Source organism: Pogoniulus pusillus, chromosome 36 (genome assembly GCF_015220805.1).
Source record: "Pogoniulus pusillus isolate bPogPus1 chromosome 36, bPogPus1.pri, whole genome shotgun sequence".
NCBI classification, from domain to species: domain Eukaryota; kingdom Metazoa; phylum Chordata; class Aves; order Piciformes; family Lybiidae; genus Pogoniulus; species Pogoniulus pusillus.
In genome coordinates this window covers 2410890-2437561 of record NC_087299.1, presented here as the reverse complement: position 1 = coordinate 2437561, position 26672 = coordinate 2410890, and the positions used below count along the sequence as shown (strand labels likewise).

The window sequence follows — 26672 nt, the reverse complement described above, 5'->3', positions numbered from 1 at the left end:
TTGGGTTCTTCTGCCAAGGAACAAGTGACAGGACAAGAGGAGATGGCCTCAAGCTGCTCCAGGGGAGGTTTAGGACATTAAAAGAAACTTCTTCACTAGAAAGGTTCTCACACACCTGGCACCAGGCTGCCCAGGGAGGTGGTTGGATACTCATCCTTGGAGGTGTTTGGAAGCTGCAGAGATAATCACAGAATCAGAGAGCTCCAAGCTCAGCCAGCCCAGCCTAGCACCCAGCCCTGCCCAACCAACCACACCATGGCACTCAGTGCCCCAGCCAGCCTTGGCTGCAACACCTCCAGCCACACAGACTCCACCACCTCCCTGGGCAGCCCATTCCAATGCCAATCACTCTCTCTGACAACAACTTCCTAACAACATCCAGGCTAGACCTGCCCTGCCACAGCTTCAGCCTGGGGCACCTTCCAGTTCTGGGCTCCTCCATTGCAGAGAGCTGTTGAGGTGCTGGAAGGTGTTGAGAGAAGGGCAGCAAGGCTGGGGAGGGGCCTGGAGCACAGCCCTGTGAGGAGAGGCTGAGGGAGCTGGGGGGGTGCAGCCTGCAGCAGAGGAGGCTCAGGGCAGAGCTCATTGCTGTCTGCAGCTGCCTGCAGGGAGGCTGTAGCCAGGTGGGGTTGGGCTCTGCTGCCAGGCAGCCAGCAACAGAAGAAGGGGCCCCAGGCTGAAGCTGTGTCAGGGCAGGTTGAGGCTGGATGTTGTTAGGAAGTTGTTGTCAGAGAGAGTGATTGGCATTGGAATGGGCTGCCCAGGGAGGTGGTGGAGTCTGTGTGGCTGGAGGTGTTGCAGCCAAGGCTGGCTGGGGCACTGAGTGCCATGGTGTGGTTGGTTGGGCAGGGCTGGGTGCTAGGTTGGGCTGGGGGAGCTTGGAGCTCTCTGCCAACCTGCCTGACTCTATGATTCTGTGATACTGTTCAACGCTGGCAGGGCTGGGAGGGCTCTGCTGTGAGCCAGGCTGGGAGAGTTGTGCTTGTTCAGCCTGCAGAGGAGAAGGCTCCAGGGAGAGCTCCTGGTGGCCTTCCAGTGCTTGCAGGGCTGAGACCAAGACTGGGAAGGGGCTTCTGAGCAGGGACAGCTGTGCCAGGCCAAGAGGTGATGGTCTGGAACTAGAAGAGGGAGATTGAGAGTGGAGAGAAGGGAGAAATGTTTGCCCCTGAGGGTGGTGAGAGCCTGGCCCAGGCTGCCCAGAGAGGTGGGAGCTGCCCCCTGGCTGGCACCACTGCAGCTGAGGTTTGGGGCTCTGAGCAGCCTGCTCCGGTTGTGGATGTCCCTGCTGAGTGCGGGGGGGTTGGAGCTTGGAGCTCTCTGCCAACCTGCTCCATTCTACCACCACGGCCGCTCCTGTCTCTGCGCCACACCCAACATGGCCGCTCCTGCCTCTGTGCCACACCCAACATGGCCGCTCCTGCCTCTGTGCCACACCCAACATGGCTCCTCCCTGGCCGTTGCCGTTGCCACTCCCAAGATGGCGGCGGCAGAGGGGGGGGGCCCCCCCCCCCCCCCCCGGCTCCCCCCTCCAGCCGCCCCGGGCGCCGCTTCCGCTTCCCCTTCCGCTTCCGGGCAGGGTCGGGCGGAACTGCGCAGCGCCAAGATGGCGGCGGCCGCGGCGGGAGTCTCCTTGAGGCGCAGCGTCCCGGGGCGGCTCCTGCGGGGCCCTCTGCGGGCGGTGAGCGCCTGGCAGCGGCTGGCACCGTGCCCCGGGGAGCCGGCCCGGGGGGCACTGCGGGCGGGACACGGCGGGGGAGGGCTGCGGTGGGAGGGGGCGGCGCTGGGGGGGATGGGAGAGAGGGGAGGGAGCTGGGGGGGGAGGGGAGGCTGTGGAGAGGTGTGGGAGGGAGCTGGGGGGGGAGGGGAGGCTGTAGAGAGGTGTGGGAGGGAGCTGGGGGGGGAGGGGAGGCTGTGGAGAGGTGTGGGAGGGAGCTGGGGGGGGAGGGGAGGCTGTAGAGAGGTGTGGGAGGGAGCTGGGGGGGGAGGGGAGGCTGTGGAGAGGTGTGGGAGGGAGATGGGGTAGGGAGGGGAGGCTGTGGAGAGGTGTGGGAGGGAGCTGGGGGCAGGAGTGGGTGTTGGAAGGGAGCTGGGGGGTAGAAAAGGGGGGGGGGGGTCTGGAGGAGCTCCTGGGAGGGAGCTGGGGGTAGGAAAGAGCAGGGGGGGGTCTGGAGGGGCTCCTGGGAGGGAGCTGGGGGTAGGAAAGAGCAGGGGGGGGTCTGGAGGGGCTCCTAGGAGGGAGCTGGGGGTAGGAAAGAGCAGGGGGGGGTCTGGAGGGGCTCCTAGGAGGGAGCTGGAGGGCAGGAGTAAGTGTGAGAAGGGAGCTGGGGGGGTAGAAAAGGGTGGGGGGGGTCTGGAGGGGCTCCTGGGAGGGAGGTGGGGGGCAGGAGAGGGTGTAGAGAGGGATGGGAAGGAATTGGGGTGCAAGGAGGCAGGAATGGTGCAGAGCAGGGGGTGCTGCCCAGGCCTGGCTGGGGCACTCAGTGCCAGGGTCTGGTTGGTTGGGCAGAGATGGGGGCTAGGCTGGCACTCAGTGCCAGGGTCTGGTTGGGCAGAGATGGGGGCTAGGTTGGCACTCAGTGCCAGGGTCTGGTTGGGCAGAGATGGGGGCTAGGTTGGCACTCAGTGCCAGGGTCTGGTTGGGCAGAGATGGGGGCTAGGTTAGCACTCAGTGCCAGGGTCTGGTTGGGCAGAGATGGGGGCTAGGTTAGCACTCAGTGCCAGGGTCTGGTTGGGCAGGGCTGGGGGCTAGGTTGGCACTCAGTGCCAGGGTCTGGTTGGTTGGGCAGAGATGGGGGCTAGGCTGGCACTCAGTGCCAGGATCTGGTTGGGCAGGGCTGGGGGCTAGGTTGGCACTCAGTGCCAGGGTCTGGTTGGTTGGGCAGAGATGGGGGCTAGGCTGGCACTCAGTGCCAGGGTCTGGTTGGTTGGGCAGGGCTGGGGGCTAGGTTGGCACTCAGTGCCAGGGTCTGGTTGGTTGGGCAGAGCTGGGGGCTAGGTTGGCACTCAGTGCCAGGGTCTGGTTGGTTGGGCAGGGCTGGGGGCTAGGCTGTGCTGGAGGAGCTTGGAGCTCTCTGCCAACCTGCCTGGTTCTGTGCTAAGGGGAGGTGGGTGTGAGGGGGGCAAAGGATGCCTGTGGTGGGCGCTGGGCAGAGACTGGGGGCACAAAGGAGCAGGAAGGGGCAGAGGGTGGCAGGAAATCAGAGCAGGGCAGGGGGCCAGGAGGGGGTGAGGAGGAGAGGTGGCAAGAGAAGAAGCAGGGCGGGGGAGAGGTGCGGAGGGGCAGGCGGTGCGCAGGGTGCCAGAGCTGCCGGGAGGAGGTGGGACACGGAGCAGGAGGTGCGGCTGGGAGCTGCCGAGGGGGAGCCCGGGGCGGGGGGAGCCTGGAGGGGCAGCGGAGCAGGCAGCGGAGCAGGCAGCGGAGCGGCGCTGGGCTGCGCTTAGCCCTGGGGCGAGGAGCCCTGGGACAGAGGTGGCCAAACCCAGCCGGTGCTGGATGCTGCAGCTCCGGGGCGTGAAGCAGGCAGCCTGGAGCCGCTCGTTGTGCCCAGCCCGGAGCCAGCCGGCGGCTCCTGAGCGCTGCTCTGCTGTGCTTCGGCTGCAGCTGTGCCGGGGAGCGCAGACGGCGGCGGCGGCAGCGCCCCGGGTCAAGAAGTTCGCCATCTACAGATGGGATCCCGACAAGGCTGGGGACAAGCCCCGCATGCAGACCTACGAGGTGGACCTGAACAAGTGAGTAAGGGCCCCCTGGGGCAGCAGTTGGGCTGGCAGCAGCTGTGCCCGGGCTGGGTGCTCCCAGCTTATCTGGCCAGGGATCGAGGAGGGTGGAGGTGAGAGCTGGAGGTGTCAGCAGGCTCCTTAAGCAGCTTTGCCTTGGTGGAGGTGGTGCCTCAGCCCCCCGAGCTCAGCAGGCTGGCAGAGAGCTGTGAGTGAGCCCAGAGAAGGGATCAGAGGGACCCTCGGGCAGGTGGCTGAGAAGCCAAAGCAGTGGGGAGTGGCTGATAGCATCCCAGGCTGGGCTGGCATTCAGCCAGAGCTGGGCCCAGGAACCTCGTGGAGCTCAGACAGGGCAAGGGGAAGGTCCTGCAGCTTTGTCCCCAGGGGGTGGGAACAAAAGAGAAACTCTCTCCCCAAACCCTCTTCCCAAATCCAGCCCCTGGCGTTTGGGTGTTGGGGGCAGGGCAGGCTGCAGAGCAGGGCAGGGCAGGGAGGGCAGGCTGCAGAGGAGGGCAGGGAGGGCAGGCTGCAGAGCAGGGCAGGGAGGGCAGGCTGCAGAGCAGAGCAGGGCAGGGCAGGGAGGGCAGGCTGCAGAGCAGGGCAGAGAACCTCATGGAGTTCATCCAGGGTAAGGGTAGGGACCTGCAGCTGGGCAGGAGCAACCTCCTGCAGCAGTACAGGTGAGGGGGGAGCTGCTGGGAAGCAGCTCCACAGAGAAGGACCTGGGAGGGCTGTGGGACAGGTGCCCAGGAGCCAAGAAGGGAAATGGAGTGAGTGAAGAAGAGTGGGCAGCAGGCAAGGGATGTTCTTCTCCCTCTCTGCTCTGCCCTGCTGAGGATGTATCTGATCCAGTGCTGGGCTCTCCAGTTCAAGATGGGCAAAGAACTGCTGGAGAGAGTCCAGCACAGGCAGCAAAGCTGCTGAGGGGCCTGGAGCAGCTCTGTCAGGAGCAAGGGCTGAGAGCCTGCAGAGGAGAAGCCCCAGAGGATCTCATCAATGCTCAGCAAGAGCTGAAGGAGCTGTGGGGGGCAAGAGGCTGGGGCCAGACTCTTGTCAGTGGTGCCAGGGACGGGACACAGAGGGTAGGTGGCACAAAGTAGAACCCAGGAGGTTCCATCTGAGAATGAGGGCAAACCTGTGTGGTGTGAGGGTGCTGGAGCCTGGAGCAGGCTGCCCAGAGAGGCTGTGGAGTCTTCTTGGGTGGAGATTTTCAGACCCCACCTGGCTGTGTTCCTGTGTGACCTGCCCTGAGTGCTCCTGGGCAAGCTGCTGTGGGTGCCCTGCTTTATAGAATCAGGCAGGTTGGAAGAGAGCTCCAAACTCACCCAGTCCAAAATATCACCCAGTCCTGGCCAACATAGAATCAGGCAGATTAGAAGAGAGCTCCAAACTCAACCAGTGCAACCTACACCCAGCCCTTGCCAAACACAGAATCAGGCAGGTTGGTAGAGACCTCCAAACTCATCCAGTCCAAACTATCACCCAGCCCTGTCCAACATATAGAAACAGGCAGATTGGAAGAGACCTCCAAACTCAACCAGTCCAACCTACACCCAGCCCTTGCCAAACACAGAATCAGGCAGGTTGGTAGAGACCTTCAAACTCAACCAATGCAATCTAGCACCCAGCCCTGGGCAATCACAGAATCAGGCAGATAGGAGGAGAGCTCCAAATTCAACCACTGCAACCTAGCACCCAGCCCTGGCCAGTCATAGAATCAGGCAGATAGGAAGAGAGCTCCAAGCTCACCCAGCCCAACCTAGCACCCAGCCCTGGGCAATCACAGAATCAAGCAGGTTGGTAGAGACCTCCAAGCTCATCCAGTCCAAACTATCACCCAGCCCTGTCCAACATACAGAAACAGGCAGATTGAAAGAGAGCTCCAAACTCAACCAATGCAACCTAGCACCCAGCCCTGGCCAACATAGAACCAGGCACATTGAAAGAGACCTCCAAACTCAACCAGTCCAACCTACACCCAGCCCTTGCCAAACACAGAATCAGGCAGGTTGGTAGAGACCTTCAAACTCAACCAATGCAACCTAGCACCCAGCCCTGGGCAATCACAGAATCAGGCAGATAGGAAGAGAGCTCCAAGCTCACCCAGCCCAACCTAGCACCCAGCCCTGGGCAATCACAGAATCAGGCAGATAGGAAGAGAGCTCCAAGCTCACCCAGCCCAACCTAGCACCCAGCCCTGGGCAATCATAGAATCAAGCAGGTTGGAAGAGACCTCCAAACTCAACCACTGCAACCTAGCACCCAGCCCTGGCCAGTCATAGAATCAGGCAAGTTGAGAGAGAGCTCTGAGCTCACCCAGCCCTGGCCACTCAGCCAGACCATGGCCCTAAGTGCCCCAAGCCAGCCTCTAGCAGAGGCTTAGCCTGGATGACTCCTAAGCTCCTCCACAATTTCATGTCAAATCCTAGAGTGGGTTGGGTTGGAAGGGACCTTCAGGATCATCCAGCTCCAACCCCCACCCCTGCCATGGGCTGGGACACCTCCCCCTAACCCAGGTCGCTCAAGACCTCATCCATGCCAAGGAGAAGGCATCCACAACATCCCTGGGCAACCTGTGCCAGTGTGTGCCAGGGGACAACCACCTTGCTGCAGCTGTCACCAGGCAGCTGTTGCTTCTCTGTGCTTCAGCAGAGGGACTGAAGGCTTCCCTGTGGTGCAGAAACCACCCCCCTGGGTGTGGGCCATGATTTCCCTCAGCGCCAGCTTGTGCTGTGCTGCTGCCAGAAGGAATTCACCTGGAGCCCTTTGAAAGCTGCAGATACAAAGGCAGGAGGCTCCTGACTTCAGAAGCACATGCAGGATAACTCACATTTTTGGGTGGATTGCACCACTGCCTAATTTCTGGGTGTTGGCTTTGTCTGCTGTACTTAAAATTACATCACCTGTCCAAGTCTGTTTGCTTTTGTGTGCAGCTCTGGTGACTAAGCAGGACAGGGAAACCTGTTAAAGCCTGACCCAAAAGGACACAACCAACAGCAGAGGTTGCTGCTCAGTTGTCACTTGTGTTAGGATCATGGAATGGTTGAGGTTGGAAGGGAGCTCAAAGCTCAGCCAGTTGCAAGCTCATCCTGCCATAGGCAGGGACAGCTCCCACTGGAACAGGTCACTCAGAGCCTCATCCAGCCTGGTTCTGAGCATCTCCAGGGAGGTTGTGGAGCACAGAAGCACCCAATGTGATCAAAGATCACATTGGGTGCTTCTGTGCTCCACAACCTCCCTGGGAAACCTGTGCCTGTGTCTCACCACCCTCAACCTGTGCCAGTCTCTCACCACCCTCAACCTGTGCCAGTCTCTCACCACCCTCCCTGCAAACAACTTCTTCCTCACATCCACTTTCCATCTCCCCTCTGCCACTTCAAACCCATTCTTCCTCCTCTCATTCCCAGACCTTCTCAATAGTCCCTTCCCAGCCCTCCTGCAGCCCCCTGCAGATCCTGGAAGGCCACTCCAAGCTCTCCTCCAAGCCTTCTCCAGCCTGCACAGCCCCAACTCTCTCAGCCTGTCCTCAGCCTCTCAGCATCTTGATGTTGTCTGAATCAAATCTGGACATCAGCAGAAGAAGGAGACTACTCTCTCACCCTGTTGCTGCAGGGTCCTGAGGCCAATGGATGCTGCTGCTGGTCAAGAGATGCCAGGCTTGGAAGGGACCCTCAAAGCTCCCTCTTGTCCGCCCCTCCTGCACTCAGCAGGGACACCTCCAACAGGAGCAAGCTGCTCAGGGCCACATTAAGGCTGACCTTGTCTGTCTCCAGGGATGAGGCCTCAACCACAACCTGTTCCAGTGTCTCCTCACTCTCACAGTGCAGAACTTCCTCCTGCTGTCCAACCTCCCCTGTCCAAATCTCTGCTCTGTTGCCTGGGATTGAACAAAGACAATGGGGAAAAAAAAAGTGTGGTTTGAATTCTAGGGAACCAAAGTGCTTTGAATTGCTGCTTGGTTGGGTGCCAGAGCTGAAGCCCTGAGCTCGAGGGGGAATGACACAGCTGCATTTTCTCTTCCAGATGTGGGCCTATGGTGCTGGATGCTCTGATCAAGATTAAAAACGAGATGGACTCCACCCTGACCTTCCGCAGGTCCTGCAGGGAAGGTAAGAAGGAATTTCCCACCCTGCCACGGGGGAGAGTGTCCTGGATTCATAGGGGGGTTGGGCTGGAAAGGAGCCTCAAGATCATCCAGTTCCAACCCCCTTGCCATGGGCAGGGTACACCTCCCACCAGCACAGGTTGCTCATCCAGCCTGACCCTGAACACCATCTGGTAAGAGGCAGCCACAGCCTCCCTGGGCAGCCTGTGCCAGTCTCTCCCCACCCTCACCCTCAACAGTTTCTTCCTCATCTCCTCTCTGTCTCCCCTCTCCCAGCTCCAAGTCATTGTGCCTCATCCTGGCACTCCCAGCTTGTCAAAAATCCCTCCCGAGCTCTCCTGGAGCCCCCTTCAGGTACAGAAAGGCTGCTCCAAGGTCTTGCTGCTGGAGCCTTCTCTTCTCCAGGCTGAACAGCCCCAACTCTCTCAGCCTGCCCTCCAAGGGAGGTTCTTCAGCCCTCTGTTCATCTTCATGGCCTCCTCTGCACCCTCTCCAACAGCTCCTTCATGTGCAGGGGGCCCCAGAACTGGAGGCAGTGCTGCAGGTGAGGTCTGAGCCAAGCAGAGGGGCAGAATCCCCTCCCTGTGCTGCTGCTCTCCCTGCTTTGGATGCAGCCCAGGGACACAGCTGCCTCTGGGCTGCCAGTGACCATTGCTGGCTCCTGGGGAGCTTTTCATCAACTAACACCTCCAAGTCCTCCTTCTCTAGACTGCTCCAGACTCCTCACCCACTTAGACTTCAAGGCAGACGCAGCTGCCACGCTCCTCTTCCAGCTCCTGCAGGGGAGCAAGGGGGGCAAAGCTGAAGCTCACATTCAGAGGCTGTAATCACAGCAGAGTGAGCTGGAAGCAGCCCCAGTCCTTCCAGTGTGTGTCCTCAGCTTGTTCATCTCACAGCCCTCCAGTGATGAGCCCTGCAAGGAAAGGGAGCAAGAAGAGTAGTGCAGGGAAGTCATAGAATCAGGCAGGCTGGAAGAGAGCTCCAAGCTCAGCCAGCCCAACCTAGCACCCAGCCCTGCCCAACCAACCACACCATGGCACTCAGTGCCCCAGCCAGCCTTGGCTGCAACACCTCCAGTCACACAGACTCCACCACCTCCCTGGGCAGCCCATTCCAGTGCCAATCACTCTCTCTGACAACAACTTCCTAACAACATCCAGCCTCAACCTGCCCTGCCACAGCTTCAGCCTGGGGCCCCTTCTTCTGGCCCTGGCTGCCTGGCAGCAGAGCCCAACCCCACCTGGCTACAGCCTCCCTGCAGGCAGCTGCAGGCAGCAATGAGCTCTGCCCTGAGCCTCCTCTGCTGCAGGCTGCACCCCCCCAGCTCCCTCAGCCTCTCCTCACAGGGCTGTGCTCCAGGCCCCTCCCCAGCCTTGCTGCCCTTCTCTCAACACCTTCCAGCACCTCAACATCAGTTGAGGGGACAGATGTGGGCAGTGGGAATGGCTTGCAGGGGCTGCTGTGGAATAAGGCTGTAAGTGGAAGAGTGTTCAGGGACTTCTGGGGATAGCATCAGGAATATTTTTTGCCTTTATTTCTGTATTTATTTTGTTGTTGGCCTTTTGCCTGAGCTGAAGGAGCCAAAGGCCTGAGCAAAAGGCCATCTGCTGGCTTTAGCCCTGCAGAGCCACTGCCTGCCTGCCTCATTCTCCCACAGCTCCAAACCAGCTCCACTTGCATTGAAACCTCCCTCTTCCAGTTGGACTTCCCTGTGAAATTTCTCAATTGGGCTAATGCTGAGCCTAAAATAACAGCTGGGGAAGTGCAGGGAGGGAGGATGCTGTGGTGAAATGGCTTTTGATTTAATTAGGTGGGTCTGCCAGTGGGAGAAATTGATGTGCAGTCAATGCCTGAAGATATTTTGACTTGGATCCAAATGAAAAGCAGTTTCCTCTGGAATGTGCATGGCAAGTGGAGGAATTTCCTCCACTGTGGTTGTCCTGGGCTGGCTCAGGAGCAGTGTGGGCAGCAGGACAAGGGAGGTTCTTCTGCCCCTGTGCTCAGCACTGCTCAGGACACTCCTGGAGTGCTGTGTCCAGTTCTGGGCTCCTGAATTGCAGAGAGATGTTGAGGTGCTGGAAGGTGTTGAGAGAAGGGCAGCAAGGCTGGGGAGGGGCCTGGAGCACAGCCCTGTGAGGAGAGGCTGAGGGAGCTGGGGGGGTGCAGCCTGCAGCAGAGGAGGCTCAGGGCAGAGCTCATTGCTGTCTGCAGCTGCCTGCAGGGAGGCTGTAGCCAGGTGGGGTTGGGCTCCACTGCCAGGCAGCCAGCAACAGATGAAGGGGCCTCAGGCTGAAGCTGTGGCAGGGCAGGTTGAGGCTGTATCACAGGCTCAGAGGATGTCAGGGGTCAGAAGGGACCCAAAGAGCTCATCCAGTCCAACACCCCTGCCAGAGCAGGACCAGACAGTCCAGCTCAGGGCACACAGGAACACATCCAGACAGGGCTGGAAAGGCTCCAGAGAAGGAGACTCCACAACCTCTCTGGGCAGCCTGTGCCAGGGCTCTGGGACCCTTCCAGTCAAGAAGTTCCCCCTTGTGCTAGGCTGGAACCTCCTGTGCTGCAGCTTCCATCCATTGCTGCTTGTCCTATCCCAGGGAGCAGTGAGCAGAGCCTGTCCCCCCCTCCTGACCCCCAGCCCTCAGATAGTTACAGACATTGATTCAATCCCCTCTCAGTCTTCTCCAGACTACGCAGCCCCAGGGCCCTCAGCCTCATCATCCTCAGAGCTCTCTGCCAGACCCTCTCCAGCAGATCCCTGTCCCTCTGCAACTGGGGAGCCCCAAACTGAGGGCAGTGCTCAAGATCAGGTCTCAGCAGGACAGAGTAGAGGTGGAGGAGAACTTCCCTTGATCTGCTGCACACACTCTGCTTAATGCCCTCCAGGACCCCATTGGCCTTCTTGGCCACAAGGGCACATTGCTGTGCCATAGTTTACTTGTTACCCACCAGCACTCCCAGCTCCCTTTCCTGTGGGAGGATGTTAGGAGGAAGTTGTTGGTAGAGAGAGTGATTGGCATTGGAATGGGCTGCCCAGGGAGGAGGTGGAGTCCCCATCCCTGGAGGTGTTCAAGCAGTAGCACTTAGTGCCATGGTGTGGTTGATTGCATAGGGCTGGGTGCTAGGTTGGCACTTAGTGCCATGCTCTGGTTGATTGGGCAGGGCTGGGTGCTAGGTTGGGCACTTAGTGCTATGCTCTGGTTGATTGGGCAGGGCTGGATGCTAGGTTGGACATTTAGTGCCATGCTGTGGTTGATTGGGCAGGGCTGGGTGCTAGGTTGGCATTTAGTGCCATGCTCTGGTTGATTGGGCAGGGCTGGGTGCTAGGTTGGGCTGGCTGAGCTTGGAGCTCTCTTCCAGCCTGGCTGCTTCTGTCACTCCCAGTGTGTGCTGTTGTGTCCTGAGCAGTTGAGTTGCTTTGCCCTTGACTCTGTAGTGAGACATTTCTCCAGCTGAGCTGGTTCAAACCTTCCCCCTTCTCTCCCCCACCAGCTCCAACTCCACATTCCTGTTGCATGCTCACAGATCTGTGTCTGCAGCCTTGCTTCCCTCTCCAGTTGGCTGGAAAATAGTTGTCAGCCTTTCTCTGGTGGGAGGAATAACCTTGGCAGCAGTGCCAGGCTTCCTCTGGCAGCGAGGGCAAGGCCAGCACGTCAGGCCTGGCTCTGGCTGGCAGCAGTGGAGAGCTGACAAATCCTCTGCACTCGGAGCTCTGCCCTTTGGACATTTGTCTTCTCCTTAATGTGATGGGTTTGGGCAGCAGCCTGAGTTGGATACCTGAGCCCCTGACCCCAGCAGTATCTGTGGCAGTGCTGCAGTGTGTGTGGGGGGTTTCATTCCTTGTCAACCTTGGCCTTTCCTGGCCCTCAGCTGCTGCTTCTGTGGCTGGCAGATGATGAGTGGTGTCACTGGATCCATTTGTTAAGCTATTTGGGTGCTGTTTGTTCTCGTGGCTGGCTGGCCTCTCACCTCTGGCAGTTAATGAGTGCAGTTTCTGGCACCCTGCTGCAGAAGGCATGAGGAGAAGCTTCACTCACAGACTTCATTCTGTGTCCCTGACCTTCAGGGATGCTTCTGCCCATAACTGGGATGATTCAGCCTGGAGAAGAGAAGGTTCCAGCAAGGCCTTAGAGAAGCCTTCCAGTAGTTGAAGGGGCTCCAGGAGAGCTGGGCAGGGACTTTTGACAAGGGCTGGGGGTGATAGGATGAGGAGCAATGGCTTAGAGCTAGGAGAGAGGAGACTGAGAGTGGAGATAAGGATGAAATTGTTGGGAGTGAGGGTGGGGAGAGACTAGAACAGGTTGCCCAGGGAGCTTGTGGCTTCCTCCTGCCTGGAGGTATTCAAGGCCAGGCTGGATGAGGCCTTGAGCACTCTGTGCTGGTGGGAGGTGTCCTTGCCCATGGCAGTGGGGTGGGAACTGGATGATCTTGGAGGTCTCTTCCAACCTAAAACCATTGTATGAACTGCAGGGCTGCTGGGGGTTGCCTCTGCTTCCCATGCTACAATCCAAGCTTTAGCTGCTTCACCTCACCATCACCTTGTACTTCAGCCTTGGCAACCCAGCTGAGTGCTTTCCCCACCCTGAGCAGTACAGAAAACTGATGAGTGATGTGAAGGGCCTGAAGTGTCCAAGCTGCTTGGGTTCACCATCCCTGGAGCTCTTTAAGAGGAGATTGGATGTGGCACTTAGAATGGTTTAGGTTGGGAGGGAACTCAAAGCTCAGCCAGTTCCAACCTCCTGCCACAGGCAGAGACACCTCCCACTAGAACAGGTCACTCAAGGCCTCATCCAGCCTGGTCCTGAACATCTCCAGGGAGGTTGTGGAGCACAGAAGCACCCAATGTGATCTTTGATCACATTGGGTGCTTCTGTGCTCCACAACCTCCCTGGGAAACCTGTGCCAGGCTCTCACCATCCTCAACCTGTGCCAGTCTCTCACCACCCTCCCTGCAAACAACTTCTTCCTCACATCCACTTTCCATCTCCCCTCTGCCCCTTCAAACCCATTCCTCCTCCTCCTGCCATTCCCAGACCTTGTCAGTAGCCCTTCCCAGCCTTCCTGTAGTCTACTTCAGATCCTGGAAGGCCACTCCAAAGTCTCCTCCAAGCCTTCTCCAGGCTGCCATGGTTTGGTTGATGTGGTGGTGTTAGGTTACAGGCTGCACTTGATGATCTCAGAGGTCTTTTCCAGCCTCAGTGGTTCTGTGACTCCCTCCTGTCTGTCTTCTTTATTTAATTAGCAACATTTTGGCCCAGTAGAACCTCTTGGCCTTTTTCTTCCTTCCATGCAGAGTTTCTTGAAGGTGGCCCCAGAGGCCACACGTTGGACTCCCAGGATCACAGGTTGGAAGGGACCCAAGGAGCTCATCCAGTCCAACCCCCTCCGCCCGAGCCAGATCTGACACAGATCACACAGGAACACACCCAGACAGGCCTTGAAAGGCTCCAGAGAAGGAGACCTCAAGGAGAGAGGTCTCCTTAGAAGGAATCCAGGAGGAATCTTCAGGTGGGATAAGGAGGGAAAGCTCTGATGTTGTCCTCTTCTCCCCACCCAGGAATCTGCGGCTCCTGCGCCATGAACATTGCTGGCGGCAACACTTTGGCCTGCATCAAAAAAATCGACCCTGATCTCAACAAGGTCACCAAGATCTACCCTCTGCCCCACATGTATGTGGTGAAGGATCTCGTCCCAGTGAGTGTCCACCCCTTGGCAGCCTGCAGCTGAGCAGGGCACAGTTCCCAGCAGCCTGGGATTCCTGCTGGGATGCCGCAGGGAGGTGTCGATGGGATCGGGTCTGGGAGAGCGGTAGGGGTTGGGAGGGACCTCTGAAGGTCATCCACTGCCACCTCCTTGCCAAGGCAGGGTCACACCCAGGGCAGGGCTGGGTGCTAGGTTGGGCTGGAGGAGCTTGGAGCTCTCTTCCATCCTGGTGGGTTCTATGATTAATGTTAATGGCAAATGAATAAACTTCATTGGGTCATAGAATCACAGAATCAGGCAGGGTTGGAAGGGAGCACAAGGAGCAGCCAGTTCCAACCCCTTCCATGCCCAGGGACACCCTACCCTAGAGCAGGCTGCACACAGCCTCAGCCAGCCTGGCCTCAAACACCTCCAGCCATGGGGCCTCAACCCCCTCCCTGGGCAACCCATTGCAGCCTCTCACCACTCTCCTGCTCAACAACTTCCTCCTCACCTCCAGCCTCACTCTCCCCACCTCCAGCTTTGCTCCATCCCCCCCACTCCTGCCACTCCCTCACAGCCTCAAAAGTCCCTCCCCAGCTTTTTTGGAGCCCCCTTCAGATCCTGGTGGGCCACAAGAAGGTCACCTGGGAGCCTCCTCTGCTCCAGCCTGCACAGCCCCAACTCTTTCAGGCTGTGCTCACAGCAGAGCTGCTGCAGCCTCTGAGCATCCTCCTGGCCCTGCTCTGGGCACGCTGGTCATGCAGGAACACATCCAAGTGGGTTTTGAGACTCTGCAGAGGTGGAAATTCCACCACCTCTCTGAGCAGCCTGCTCCAGAGCTCTGTCTCTCATGTGTCTCCTGTTGGTGTTTTGTGGGTTGGGTGGGTCTGAGCTTCGCAGCAGTGACTAAATCTGTCCTCCTGAGAAGGAATGTGGCAGGTTGAGGTAGAAAATGTCTCCTGTTGGAGCTGTAGCAGATGTAGCAGAGGGCTGAAAAGCCTCCTCTCTTAGGGACAGGCTGGGAGAGTTGAGGCTGTGCAGCCTGGAGAAAAGAAGGCTCCAGGGAGACCTTGGAGCTGCCTTCCAGTACTTGAAGGGGCTGCAGGAGAGCTGGGGAGGGACTCTGGACAAGGGCTGGGCGTGCCAGGATGAGGGACAATGGCTTTGAGCTGGGAGAGGGGAGACTGAGAGTGGAGATGAGGAAGAAGTTGTTGAGAGTGAGGGTGGGGAGAGACTGGCACAGACTGCCCAGGGAGGCTGTGGCTGCTGCCTCCCTGAAGGTGCTCCAGGCCAGCTTGGGTGAGGCCTTGAGCAGCCTGTGCTGGTGGGAGGTGTCCCTGCCCATGGCAGTGGGGTTGGAACTGGCTGATCTCGAAGCTCCCTTCCAACCCAAACCAACTCTGTGCTCAATCCAACCCAACCCAACTCTCTGTTCAATCTCACCACCACCTCAGCCTCACTCAGGGTCACCTCTTTGCCTTTTCCTCCTAGGACCTGAGCAACTTCTATGCTCAGTACAAATCCATTGAGCCCTACCTGAAGAAGAAGGACGAGTCCAAGGAGGGCAAGCAGCAGTACCTGCAGTCCATAGAAGACCGTCAGAAGCTGGTCACTGCTTTTCATCTCCCTAGCACTGCCTTCCCTCCCAGAGAAGGGCAGGGTTAACCATTAATGGGCACTTCACTTCTGCTTCCTTCCCTCACCCCAACTGTCTGGGCCACAACCTGCCCTGGCTGGAAACGCAGCGTCAGGGCTTGCCTGCATTGCTGGGGGCCATGGTGTGCTAATGAAAGGCAGTGCTGGTGCTGCTGGGCACTCTGATCTCAGCTCCACTGCCTGTGCTGCACAGCTCTCTCTCATGGTGCTGCCAGGGCTGCAGTGCTCAGCTGGAGATAAGGCTGTGTGCCCTTTGTGCCAGGCTCAGCTCGCTCTCTCGGCTGGCTGCAGTAGGCTTTCACCTTGCTGCTGCCTTCTCCAGCCCTAAAAGTGAAAGGCAGAAGCTTTTGGGTGTAGAAACATGAGCACTGTGTGTTAGTGCAAAGCCTGGGGAGTCTGCCTTGGGCTTGTGGGGTGCATCAAGAAGAGTGTGGGGTGCATCAAGAAGGGTCTGGGGTGTATCAAGAAGAGTGTGGCCAGGAGAACAAGGGAGATTCCTCTGCCTTAGTAAGGCTCATCTGGAGTCCTGGGTCCAGTTCCCTGCTCCCCAGTTCAAGAGAGACAAGGGACTGCTGGAGGGAGTCTAGTAGAGGCAGTGAGGAAGATGAAGGGACTGGAACATCTCCTACTCTGGAGCCCTTCAAGGCCTGTCTGGATGTGTTCCTGTGTGACCTGAGCTAGATTGTGTGGTCCTGCTCTGGGGGTGGGGATTGGACTGGATGAGCTCTTTGGGTCCCTTCCAACCCCTGACATCCTGTGATCTCTGATGAGGAAAGACCTGGGGCTGTTTAGTCTGAAGAACAGCCTGAGAGGGGATGATAATAAGTAGCTGAAGGGTGGGGGCAAGAAAAAGGAGCCAGCCTCCTTCTGTGGTGCACAGGGATAGGACAAAGGGCAATGGGCACAAACTGGAACCCTGCAAGTTCCACCTCAACGTGAGGAGAAACTCGTTTGGTGTGAGGGTGCTGGAGGCCTGGAGCAGGCTGCCCAGAGAGGCTGTGGAGTCTCCTTGTCTGGAGACTCTCAGAGCCCACTTGGATGTGTTCCTGGGTGATCCTGCTCTGGCAGGGGGGTGTTGGACTGGATGGTCTCCAGGCATCCCTTCCACCCCCCCCACCCACGTCTTCTGTGGTCCTGTGTAAGCAAGCCTCCAACAGACAGTGAGAGCTGCCCAAGTCTTGCTCACCACTTGTGAAGTTGCTTTTTATCCCCTTGCTGATGTTCCTCTTGCTCTGGGAGCAGCCTGTCTGCAGGAGGAGCTCAGCTGCAGGCTGTGCTGACAAACTTCCACCTTTGGGAGGTGTTTAAGGCCAGGCTGGTTTGGGCTCTGGCCAGCCTGATCTAGGGTAGGGCGTCCCTGCCCATGGCAGGGGGGTTGGAACTGGCTGCTCCTTGTGGTCCCTTCCAGCCCTGACTGACTCTAGGATTCTCCTTTAAAGCCTCAACTGTTTGCAACAGGAAAATCGGAGAGAAGCTGAAATGGAGAGCCAGGAGGTAACTCTGACTTAGCCTTGCTGAGCCTTCCCAAGAGATTTCATGCAAGCTCCAAGGAGTTCTGGCATCAACTAAACCAAATTTAATGAGACCTTTCACAAAGCAGCTTTCAGACTCCTAAATGAAGCCACTCTGGCTTCTGTCTCTTACCCAGCAGAGCTTCTTTGAGCTACCGTGGGAGACCCTCAGCTCCTCAAGGGTTTGTCTGCTGCCCAGTGTCACTTGTGTGTGGCTCTGACTTCAGCCAGTGCCTGCAATAGAAAGGTCTTCATCTCTGAAAGAGGTGGAACGGCTGCAGACTCCCCCTGGGGGTTGTGTGTGGTGTTCGGGCATGCCCTCCGAGCACACTCTGAGCTCCTCTCCCTGCTCCTCTGCCGCGGGGCAGGCTTTGTCCTTTATTCCTTCTGTACCCTGGCCTTGAGCTGTTAATTGGTTACATCCTTGTTCCTTTCCCCAGCTGCTTACTGGGACAGGCTGCGGGGAAGGAGTGCAGGGAGGAGAAGGAGTGCAGGGAGGAGGAGTGCAGGAAGGTGAAGGAGTGCAGGAAGATGAAGCAATTTGCATGTTCTGGTGCTTGGTTGTGTCCCTTCTGGTGCAGAGCAGCTGTGAGGAGGAACTGCTTTCATCCAGCAGTGCTGCTTCAGCATCAGTCTGTTGGAGCTGCTCTGTTGTAGCAAGTCTGTAGTGGGCTGTGATGGTTTGGGTGTTACCAGGGACCAGTGCAGAGTCCTGCATCTGGGGAGGTATAATAAACTGCACCAGTACAGGCTGAGAGGTGACTGCTGGAGAGCAGCTCTGTGGAGAGGGACCTGGGAGCCTGGTGGGTAACAAGTTCCCCATGGGGCAGCAATGTGCCCTGCTGGCCAAGAAGCCAATGGCATCCTGGGGGGCATTAAGCAGAGTGTGTCCAGCAGGTCAGGGCAGGTTCTCCTCCACCTCTACTCTGTCCTGCTGAGACCTCAGCTTGAGCACTGCCTTCAGTTTTGAGCTCCCCAGTTGCAGAGGGACAGGGATCTGCTGGAGAGGGTCCATTGGAGGGCTGTGAGGATGATGAGGGACTAGAGGGCACTGCCTGATGAGGAGAGGCTGAGGGCCCTGGGGCTGCTTAGTCTGGAGAAGAGAAGACTGAGAGGGGATTTGATCAATGTTTACAAGTATCTGAGAGCTGCCAGGAGAGGGGGACAGGCTCTGCTCACTGCTCCCTGGCACAGGACAAGCAGCAATGGATGGAAGCTGCAGCACAGGAGGTTCCACCTCAACACAAGGGGGAACTTCTTGACTGGAAGGGTCCCAGAGCCCTGGCACAGGCTGCCCAGAGAGGCTGTGGAGTCTCCTTCTCTGGAGCCTTTCCAGGCCTGTCTGGATGTGTACCTCTGATCTGTGTTAGATAGGATTGTCCTGCTCTGGCAGGGGGGTTGGACTCAATGGTCTTGGGTCCCTTCCAACCCCTAACATCCTCTGAACCTGTGACCTGCCCCCCACACACTTCAGAAAAGCACCCAGACCAGCTGGAAATGGAATGGAGCTTTGTATTGACAGCTTAGCACAGGACACAAGCAGAGAGTTGCAATCCATAGAGCTAGAGACAGAAATGCACAAGCTAAAGGTAACCCAGAACCACAACAGCCCTCCCAGAAAGCAGAGTCCCCAGCAGGGGCTCCCAACCACCCTTCCACCTTCTCCCACCCCTCTGCCTTACCCCAGACTTTGCCTTGCTTTCAAGGTGAGTTTGGAGAGTCAGCCAGGGGGGTTAGGGAGCAGAGGGATTAGTCAGGCAGCAAGTTAGGTTAGAGAGAGAAGCTCATGCAGCCCCAGAGCCTCTGTTATCTGTGTGTGTCTTCTTGTTCTTATCCACCTCAGCAAGCCTCTGAGTGCAGCAGACATCACCTCGGGGTTGCTTTGCCCCTCTCCTCGGGGTTGCTTTGCCCCTCTCCTCGGGGTTGCTTTGCCCCTCTCCTCGGGGTTGCTTTGCCCCTCTCCTCGGGGTTGCTTTGCCCCTCACCTCGGGGTTGCTTTGCCCCTCACCTCGGGGTTGCTTTGCCCCTCACCTCGGGGTTGCTTTGCCCCTCACCTCGGGGTTGCTTTGCCCCTCACCTCGGGGTTCCTTTGCCCCTCACCTCAGGGTTCCTTTGCCCCACCTAGCATCTAATTCTTCTCACCAGAACATCCCAGCTAGGCTCAAACTAGCACATGGGGCAAGTGGGGAGGGGAATGTGTGCTCTTGTAAGTGCCCTCTTGCAAAAGGAAAGGCTTTGCCATGGCTCTCTGCAGTGGTTTGACTCTTGCCTCTCACCCCTGTGCAGGATGGGCTCTATGAGTGCATCCTGTGTGCCTGCTGCAGCACCAGCTGCCCCAGCTACTGGTGGAATGGGGACAAGTACTTGGGCCCTGCAGTGCTGATGCAGGTAAGGATGGATCCCATTTCTTGCATTACATGCTCCAGATCCTGGCCCACAGCTCCAAAGCTTCACAGCCTCACACTGGCACTCCAGCATGATGAGGGAGGGGATTCTGCCTCTGCTCTGGTGGCCTGTTCCAGTGGGAGGTGTCTCTGCCATGGCAGGGGAGGGGTGGAACTTGGATGAGCTTTGAGGTCCCTGCCAACCTAAACCATTCTGTGAGACCCCACCTGGAGCACTGTGTCCAGCTCTGCTGTCCCCAACACAAGAAGGACATGAAGCTGTTGGAGGGGGTCCAGAGGAGGCCATGAAGATGGTCAGAGGACTGGAGGACCTCCCTTGTGGGGACAGGGTGAGACAGTTCAGCCTGGAGAAGAGAAGGCTCCAGCAAGGCTTTAGAGCAGCCTTCCAGTGCACCTGAAGGGGGCTGCAGGAGAGCTGAGGAGCTGGCAGGGGCTGGGAGTGACAGGGTGAGTGACAATGGCTTTGAGCTGGGAGAGAGGAGACTGAGATTGGAGATGAGGAAGGAATTCTTGAGAGAGAGAGAGTGGAGAGAGACTGGCACAGGTTGCCCAGGGAGGTTGTGGAGCACAGAAGCACCCAGTGTGATCAAAGATCACATTGGGTGCTTCTGTGCTCCACAACCTCCCTGGAGGTGTTCAAAACCAGGCTTGGTGACCACTCTCTCTTGCAGCAGCAGCAGCATTTGGTGACCACTCTCTTGCTGCAGCAGCATTTGGTCACCACTCTCTTGCAGCTGCAGCAGCATTTGGTGACCACTCTCTTGCAGCTGCAGCAATTGGTGACCACTCTCTTGCAGCTGCAGCAATTGGTGACCACTCTCTTGCAGCTGCAGCAATTGGTGACCACTCTCTTGCAGCTGCAGCAGCAGTTGGTGACCACTCTCTTGCAGCAGCAGCATTTGGTCACCACTCTCTTGCAGCTGCAGCAGCATTTGGTGACCACTCTCTTGCAGCTGCAGCAATTGGTGACCACTCTCTTGCAGCTGCAGCAATTGGTGACCACTCTCTTGCAGCTGCAGCAGCAGTTGGTGACCACTCTCTTGCAGCAGCAGCAGTTGGTGACCACTCTCTTGCAGCAGCAGCAGTTGGTGACCACTCTCTTGCTGCAGCAGCATTTGGTGACCACTGTCTTGCAGCAGCAGCAGCATTTGGTGACCACTCTCTTGCAGCAGCAGCAGTTGGTGACCACTCTCTTGCTGCAGCAGCATTTGGTGACCACTCTCTTGCTGCAGCAGCATTTGGTGACCACTCTCTTGCTGCAGCAGCAGTTGGTGACCACTCTCTTGCAGCAGCAGCAGTTGGTGACCACTCTCTTGCAGCAGCAGCAGTTGGTCACCACTCTCTTGCTGCAGCAGCAGTTGGTCACCACTCTCTTGCTGCAGCAGCAGTTGGTGACCACTCTCTTGCTGCAGCAGCATTTGGTGACCACTCTCTTGCAGCTGCAGCAATTGGTGACCACTCTCTTGCAGCTGCAGCAGCAGTTGGTGACCACTCTCTTGCAGCAGCAGCAGTTGGTGACCACTCTCTTGCGGCAGCAGCATTTGGTCACCACTCTCTTGCTGCAGCAGCACTTGGTGACCACTCTCTTGCAGCAGCAGCAGTTGGTGACCACTCTCTTGCAGCAGCAGCACTTGGTGACCACTCTCTTGCTGCAGCAGCAGTTGGTGACCACTCTCTTGCAGCAGCAGCAGCATTTGGTGACCACTCTCTTGCTGCAGCAGCATTTGGTCACCACTCTCTTGCAGCAGCTGCAGCATTTGGTGACCACTCTCTTGCAGCTGCAGCAATTGGTGACCACTCTCTTGCAGCAGCAGCAGTTGGTGACCACTCTCTTGCAGCAGCAGCAGTTGGTGACCACTCTCTTGCAGCAGCAGCATCATTTGGTGACCACTCTCTTGCAGCAGCAGCAGTTGGTGACCACTCTCTTGCTGCAGCAGCAGTTGGTGACCACTCTCTTGCAGCAGCAGCAGTTGGTGACCACTCTCTTGCAGCAGCAGCATTTGGTGACCACTCTCTTGCTGCAGCAGCATTTGGTGACCACTCTCTTGCTGCAGCAGCAGTTGTTGACCACTCTCTTGCAGCAGCAGCAGTTGGTGACCACTCTCTTGCTGCAGCAGCAGTTGGTGACCACTCTCTTGCTGCAGCAGCATTTGGTGACCACTGTCTTGCTGCAGCAGCATTTGGTGACCACTCTCTTGCTGCAGCAGCAGTTGGTGACCACTCTCTTGCTGCAGCAGCAGTTGGTGACCACTCTCTTGCAGCAGCAGCAGTTGGTGACCACTCTCTTGCAGCAGCAGCAGTTGGTCACCACTCTCTTGCTGCAGCAGCATTTGGTGACCACTCTCTTGCTGCAGCAGCAGTTGGTGACCACTCTCTTGCAGCAGCAGCAGTTGGTGACCACTCTCTTGCAGCAGCAGCAGTTGGTGACCACTCTCTTGCAGCAGCTGCAGCAATTGGTGACCACTCTCTTGCTGCAGCAGCATTTGGTGACCACTCTCTTGCGGCAGCAGCATTTGGTGACCACTCTCTTGCAGCAGCAGCAGTTGGTGACCACTCTCTTGCAGCAGCTGCAGCAATTGGTGACCACTCTCTTGCGGCAGCAGCATTTGGTGACCACTCTCTTGCGGCAGCAGCAGTTGGTGACCACTCTCTTGCAGCAGCTGCAGCAATTGGTGACCACTCTCTTGCAGCAGCTGCAGCATTTGGTGACCACTCTCTTGCAGCAGCTGCAGCATTTGGTCACCACTCTCTTGCAGCAGCTGCAGCATTTGGTCACCACTCTCTTGCAGCAGCTGCAGCATTTGGTGACCACTCTCTCTTGCAGCAGCATTTGGTGACCACTCTCTTGCAGCAGCAGCAGCAGCAGTTGGTGACCACTCTCTTGCAGCAGCAGCAGTTGGTGACCACTCTCTTGCAGCAAGCAGCAGTTGGTGACCACTCTCTTGCTGCAGCAGCAGTTGGTGACCACTCTCTTGCAGCTGCAGCATTTGGTGACCTCTTGCAGCAGCATTTGGTGACCACTTACAGCCTTCTTGCAGGCCTATCGCTGGATGATTGACTCCAGAGATGACTACACAGACGAGCGTCTGGCACAGCTCCAGGACCCCTTCTCCCTCTACCGCTGTCACACCATCATGAACTGCACAAGGACTTGCCCTAAGGTATGTGTGGGGCCTGTGGCTGACTCTTCTTGGGCAGGGGAGGGGGCACATTTCCAAGCCTCCTCTTTTAAACCAGCAGGATGTTGATGTTGAGGTGCTGGAAGGTGTTGAGAGAAGGGCAGCAAGGCTGGGGAGGGGCCTGGAGCACAGCCCTGTGAGGAGAGGCTGAGGGAGCTGGGGGGGTGCAGCCTGCAGCAGAGGAGGCTCAGGGCAGAGCTCCTTGCTGCCTGCAGCTGCCTGCAGGGAGGCTGTAGCCAGGTGGGGTTGAGCTCTGCTGCCAGGCAGCCAGGGACAGAAGGGGCCCCAGGCTGCAGCTGTGTCAGGGCAGGTTGAGGCTGGATGCTGTTAGGAAGTTGTTGCCAGAGAGAGTGATTGGCATTGGAATGGGCTGCCCAGGGAGGTGGTGGAGTCTGTGTGGCTGGAGGTGTTGCAGCCAAGGCTGGCTGGGGCACTGAGTGCCATGGTCTGGTTGGTTGGGCAGGGCTGGGTGCTAGGTTGGGCTGGCTGAGCTTGGAGCTCTCTGCCAACCTGCCTGATTCTGTGATTCTATGAAGTGGTTGCCTGGATGCAGGCTGTGCCCCTCTGTGCAGCAGCTTGCTGGGGAGCTGGTGTCAGCGACAGGTGAGGCCTCAGCCTGCAGCTCTGGCTGGAGGCAGGAATGGCCATGGAGCAGGGAAGTGGTGCTTGGCCTCAGGTGTGTGGTTAACACCACATCTCCACTCCCATGCTCTGATCCTGCCTGTTGGCTTCAGCAGCCCTGGAAAGCCAGGTTGGATGAGGCCTTGAGCAACCTGGGCTGTGGTTCCCTGCCCATGGCAGGGGATTTGGAACTGGATGTTCTCTCAGGTCTCTTCCAACCCAGCCCATTCCAGGACTCAGGACTGGATAAGTGATCTCAGGCAAGGTGAAAAAGTCACAGCTCCTCTGCCACCACTCTCAAGCTTTTACAAGGTTGTCTGCTGCCTCCAAGAGTCACCTCCCAACCCCTGCAGAAGTGCTGACTTCCCTGCTGCAGCTTTAATGAGGTCCCTATCACTCAGCCACTTGTTCCTTTCTTTGATCCTCCTCTGGCTGATGAAACCCTTTTTTCTTCCTCCACAGCCAAAGGAGCACTGGGAAGTGCTGCAGGGACAGCCTCTGGGGGGAGGAGGAGACCTCCCAGTGCTTCGTCTCTACTCCGGGCTGGCTTTGGTCACCCTCTGGCAGCTGAGGCTGGAGCACAGCAAGCCTGCATCTGCACACCCAGGGCCTCTTCAGGCTGGCAGGCACAGCCTGCTTGGGGCATCCCCAAAGTGCCCTCTAACCTCCCAGCACTGGAAGCATCACAGAGTTGGTTGGCCTGGGAGAGCCCTCTAAGGTCACCCAGTCCAACCATCAGCCCAGCACCACCATGGCCATCAAACCACAGCCCAGAGTGCCATGGACACCCCCAGGGGTGGGAGCTCCACCACCTCCCTGGGCAGCCTCTTCCAGTCCCTCACCACTCCTCCAGTACAAAACCTGTTCCTCATGTCCAACCTAACCCTCCCTTGGCAAATCTCAGGCCATTTCCTGCCTGCCTTGCTGTGCCTGCCCTGCTGTGCCTGCCTTGCTCTGCCTGCCTTGCTGTGCCTGCCTTGCTGTGCCTGCCTTGCTGTGCCTGCCTTGCTGTGCCTGCCTTGCTCTGCCTGCCTTGCTCTGCCTGCCTTGCTCTGCCTGCCTTGCTCTGCCTGCCTTGCTCTGCCTGCCTTGCTCTGCCTGCCTTGCTCTGCCTGCCTTGCTCTGCCTGCCTTGCTCTGCCTGCCTTGCTCTGCCTGCCCTGCTCTGCCTGCCCTGCTCTGCCTGCCCTGCTCTGCCTGCCTTGCTCTGCCTGCCTTGCTCTGCCTGCCTTGCTCTGCCTGCCTTGCTCTGCCTGCCCTGCTCTGCCTGCCCTGCTCTGCCTGCCCTGCTCTGCCTGCCTTGCTCTGCCTGCCTTGCTCTGCCTGCCTTGCTCTGCCTGCCTTGCTCTGCCTTCCCTGCTCTGCCTTCCCTGCTCTGCCTGCCTTGCTCTGCCTGCCTTGCTCTGCCTTCCCTGCTCTGCCTTCCCTGCTCTGCCTTCCCTGCTCTGCCTTCCTTGCTCTGCCTTCCTTCTCCTCCAGAGAAGAGACCAACCCCACCTGGCTCCAGCCTCCTTCTGGGGAGGTGCAGAGAGCCAGAAGCTCTCCCCTCAGCTTCCTCTTCCCCAGACTAAGCAATCCTGTCTCAGCTGCTCCTCCCCAGCCCTGTTCTCCAGACCCTTCCCCAGCCCTGTTGCCCTTCTCTGGACGCAGGAGCAGCAGAAGATGAGGTTGGGCTCCAGGTTTTAGGCAAACCAAAAGGGATGCTGAGCACTTCTGGCAGCTGTTCTTATGGTCAGCAGAATGTTTGTGAGTCTGCTGTGAGTTAGAGCAGGGCAGTGGCAGGGAGGATGCTCTCTGGTCCTGATTTCAGCCTCAGCAAAGTTTGGAGATGGCACCAAGCTGAGGGGTGTGGTTGACAGGCCAGAGGGTCTGGATGCATCCAGAGGGATCTGGGCAATGTCAAGAAGTAGTTCATTGTCAGCTTAGGAGGTTCATCAGGGCCAAGTGGAAGGTCCTGCACCTGGGTTAGGGAGTGAAGGCTGGAGAGCAGCCCTGAGGAGCAAGACTTGAGAGGGCAAAGCTGGACAGGAGCTGGCACTGAGCACTGCCAGCCCAGTCTCAGCCTGTCCTGGGCTGAGCCCCAGCAGTGTGGGCAGCAGAGGCAGGGAGGGGATTCTGTCCCTCTGCTGTGCCTGCTGAGACCCCCCAGCAGTGCTGGGGCAGCTCTGGAGCCCTCAGCACAGACAGGGACCTGCTGGAGCAAGGCCAGAGGAGGCCACAGCAGTGCTGGCAGGGCTGGGAGGGCTCTGCTGTGAGCCAGGCTGGGAGAGTTGTGCTTGTTCAGCCTGCAGAGGAGAAGGCTCCAGGGAGAGCTCCTGGTGGCCTTGCAGTGCTTGCAGGGCTGAGACCAAGACTGGGAAGGGGCTTCTGAGCAGGGACAGCTGTGCCAGGCCAAGAGGTGATGGTCTGGAACTGGCAGAGGGAGATTGAGAGTGGAGAGAAGGGAGAAATGTTTGCCCCTGAGGGTGGTGAGAGCCTGGCCCAGGCTGCCCAGAGAGGTGGGAGCTGCCCCAGCCCTGGCACCACTGCAGCTGAGGTTTGGGGCTCTAAGCAACCTGTTCCAGTTGTGGATGTCCCTGCAAGGACATCCTGCAAGGGATTGAACTGGATGAGCTTTAGAGGTCCCTTCCCACCCAAGCCAGTCTGTGACTCCTTTCCAGAGGAACTAACTGAAGCTTTTCCTTTCCAGGGGCTCAACCCAGGCAAGGCCATTGCTGAGATCAAGAAGATGATGGCAACCTACAAAGCAAAGGCAGCCACAGCCTAACCCTGCTCCTGCCTGCCAGGCTCACAACCAGAGAAGCTTCTCTTGGAGGGATTTCTTCCTGAGGGAGCAAGAGAAGATTCCAGCAGGGAATTTGGTGCTTGCCTCTGGGTTGGCACATCCAATAAATACTGTAAAGAACAGGGAACTTGGTTGCTTTATCAACAGCCCTGGCTGTGGTTTGTGGTTGGCAGCTGTGGGGTCACCTCTGCCGTGGGCTGAGGATTTCAAAGTGGCTCCACAGTGCAGCTGAACTCAGCCCAGAGGTCCAGCAGAGACCTTGGTCCTAGAGTCTAGAAGGGGTTGGGTGGGAAGGGACCTTCGATGTCAGCCACTGCCAACCCCCTGCCCTGGGCAGGGACAGCTCCCACCGGCCCAGGCTGCTCCAGGCCTCCTCCAGCCTGGCCTTGAACACCTCCAGGGAGGGGCCAGCCACAGCCTCCCTGGGCAGCCTGTGCCCGCATTTGGGAGCGCTGTGCCCGTGTTCGGGGCTGCCGTGCCCGTGTTCGGGGCTGCCGTGCCCGTGTTTGTGGCTGCCGTGCCCGTGTTCGGGGCTGCCGTGCCCGTGTTTGTGGCTGCCGTGCCCGTGTTCGGGGCTGCCGTGCCCGTGTTTGTGGCTGCCGTGCCCGTGTTCGGGGCTGCCGTGCCCGTGTTCGGGGCTGCCGTGCCCGTGTTTGTGGCTGCCGTGCCCGTGTTTGTGGCTGCCGTGCCCGTGTTTGTGGCTGCCGTGCCCGTGTTCGGGGCTGCCGTGCCCGTGTTTGTGGCTGCCGTGCCCGTGTTCGGGGCTGCCGTGCCCGTGTTTGTGGCTGCCGTGCCCGTGTTCGGGGCTGCCGTGCCCGTGTTTGTGGCTGCCGTGCCCGTGTTCGGGGCTGCCGTGCCCGTGTTTGTGGCTGCCGTGCCCGTGTTCGGCGCTGCCGTGCCCGTGTTCGGCGCTGCCGTGCCCGTGTTCGGGGCTGCCGTGCCCGTGTTTGTGGCTGCCGTGCCCGTGTTCGGGGCTGCCGTGCCCGTGTTCGGGGCTGCCGTGCCCGTGTTTGTG

General features: G+C 58.5%; 1 protein-coding gene across 1 annotated transcript; it reads left to right on the top strand.

The window, feature by feature from the left end:
* Positions 1-1571: 1571 nt before the first annotated feature.
* SDHB (succinate dehydrogenase complex iron sulfur subunit B) lies at positions 1572-25784 on the top strand. The gene is made up of 8 exons (XM_064171990.1): positions 1572-1678; positions 3602-3729; positions 7738-7823; positions 13374-13510; positions 14993-15109; positions 18955-19056; positions 22112-22234; positions 25562-25784. Exons 1-8 carry the CDS (start codon positions 1604-1606, stop codon positions 25637-25639), a joined length of 846 nt encoding a protein of 281 aa, XP_064028060.1. The 5' UTR covers positions 1572-1603; the 3' UTR covers positions 25640-25784.
* The last annotated feature ends 888 nt before the right edge of the window (positions 25785-26672 follow it).

What these genes read in the sequence shown, in the direction of transcription:
- SDHB (XM_064171990.1), top strand. Translation starts at nt 1,604, where the DNA reads ATGGCGGCGGCCGCGGCGGGAGTCTCCTTGAGGCGCAGCGTCCCGGGG. An exon ending in TGGTGAAGGATCTCGTCCCA is followed by an intron (nt 13,511 to 14,992) that starts GTGAGTGTCCAC and finishes TTTTCCTCCTAG; the next exon opens with GACCTGAGCAACTTCTATGC. An exon ending in GCCCTGCAGTGCTGATGCAG is followed by an intron (nt 19,057 to 22,111) that starts GTAAGGATGGAT and finishes GCCTTCTTGCAG; the next exon opens with GCCTATCGCTGGATGATTGA.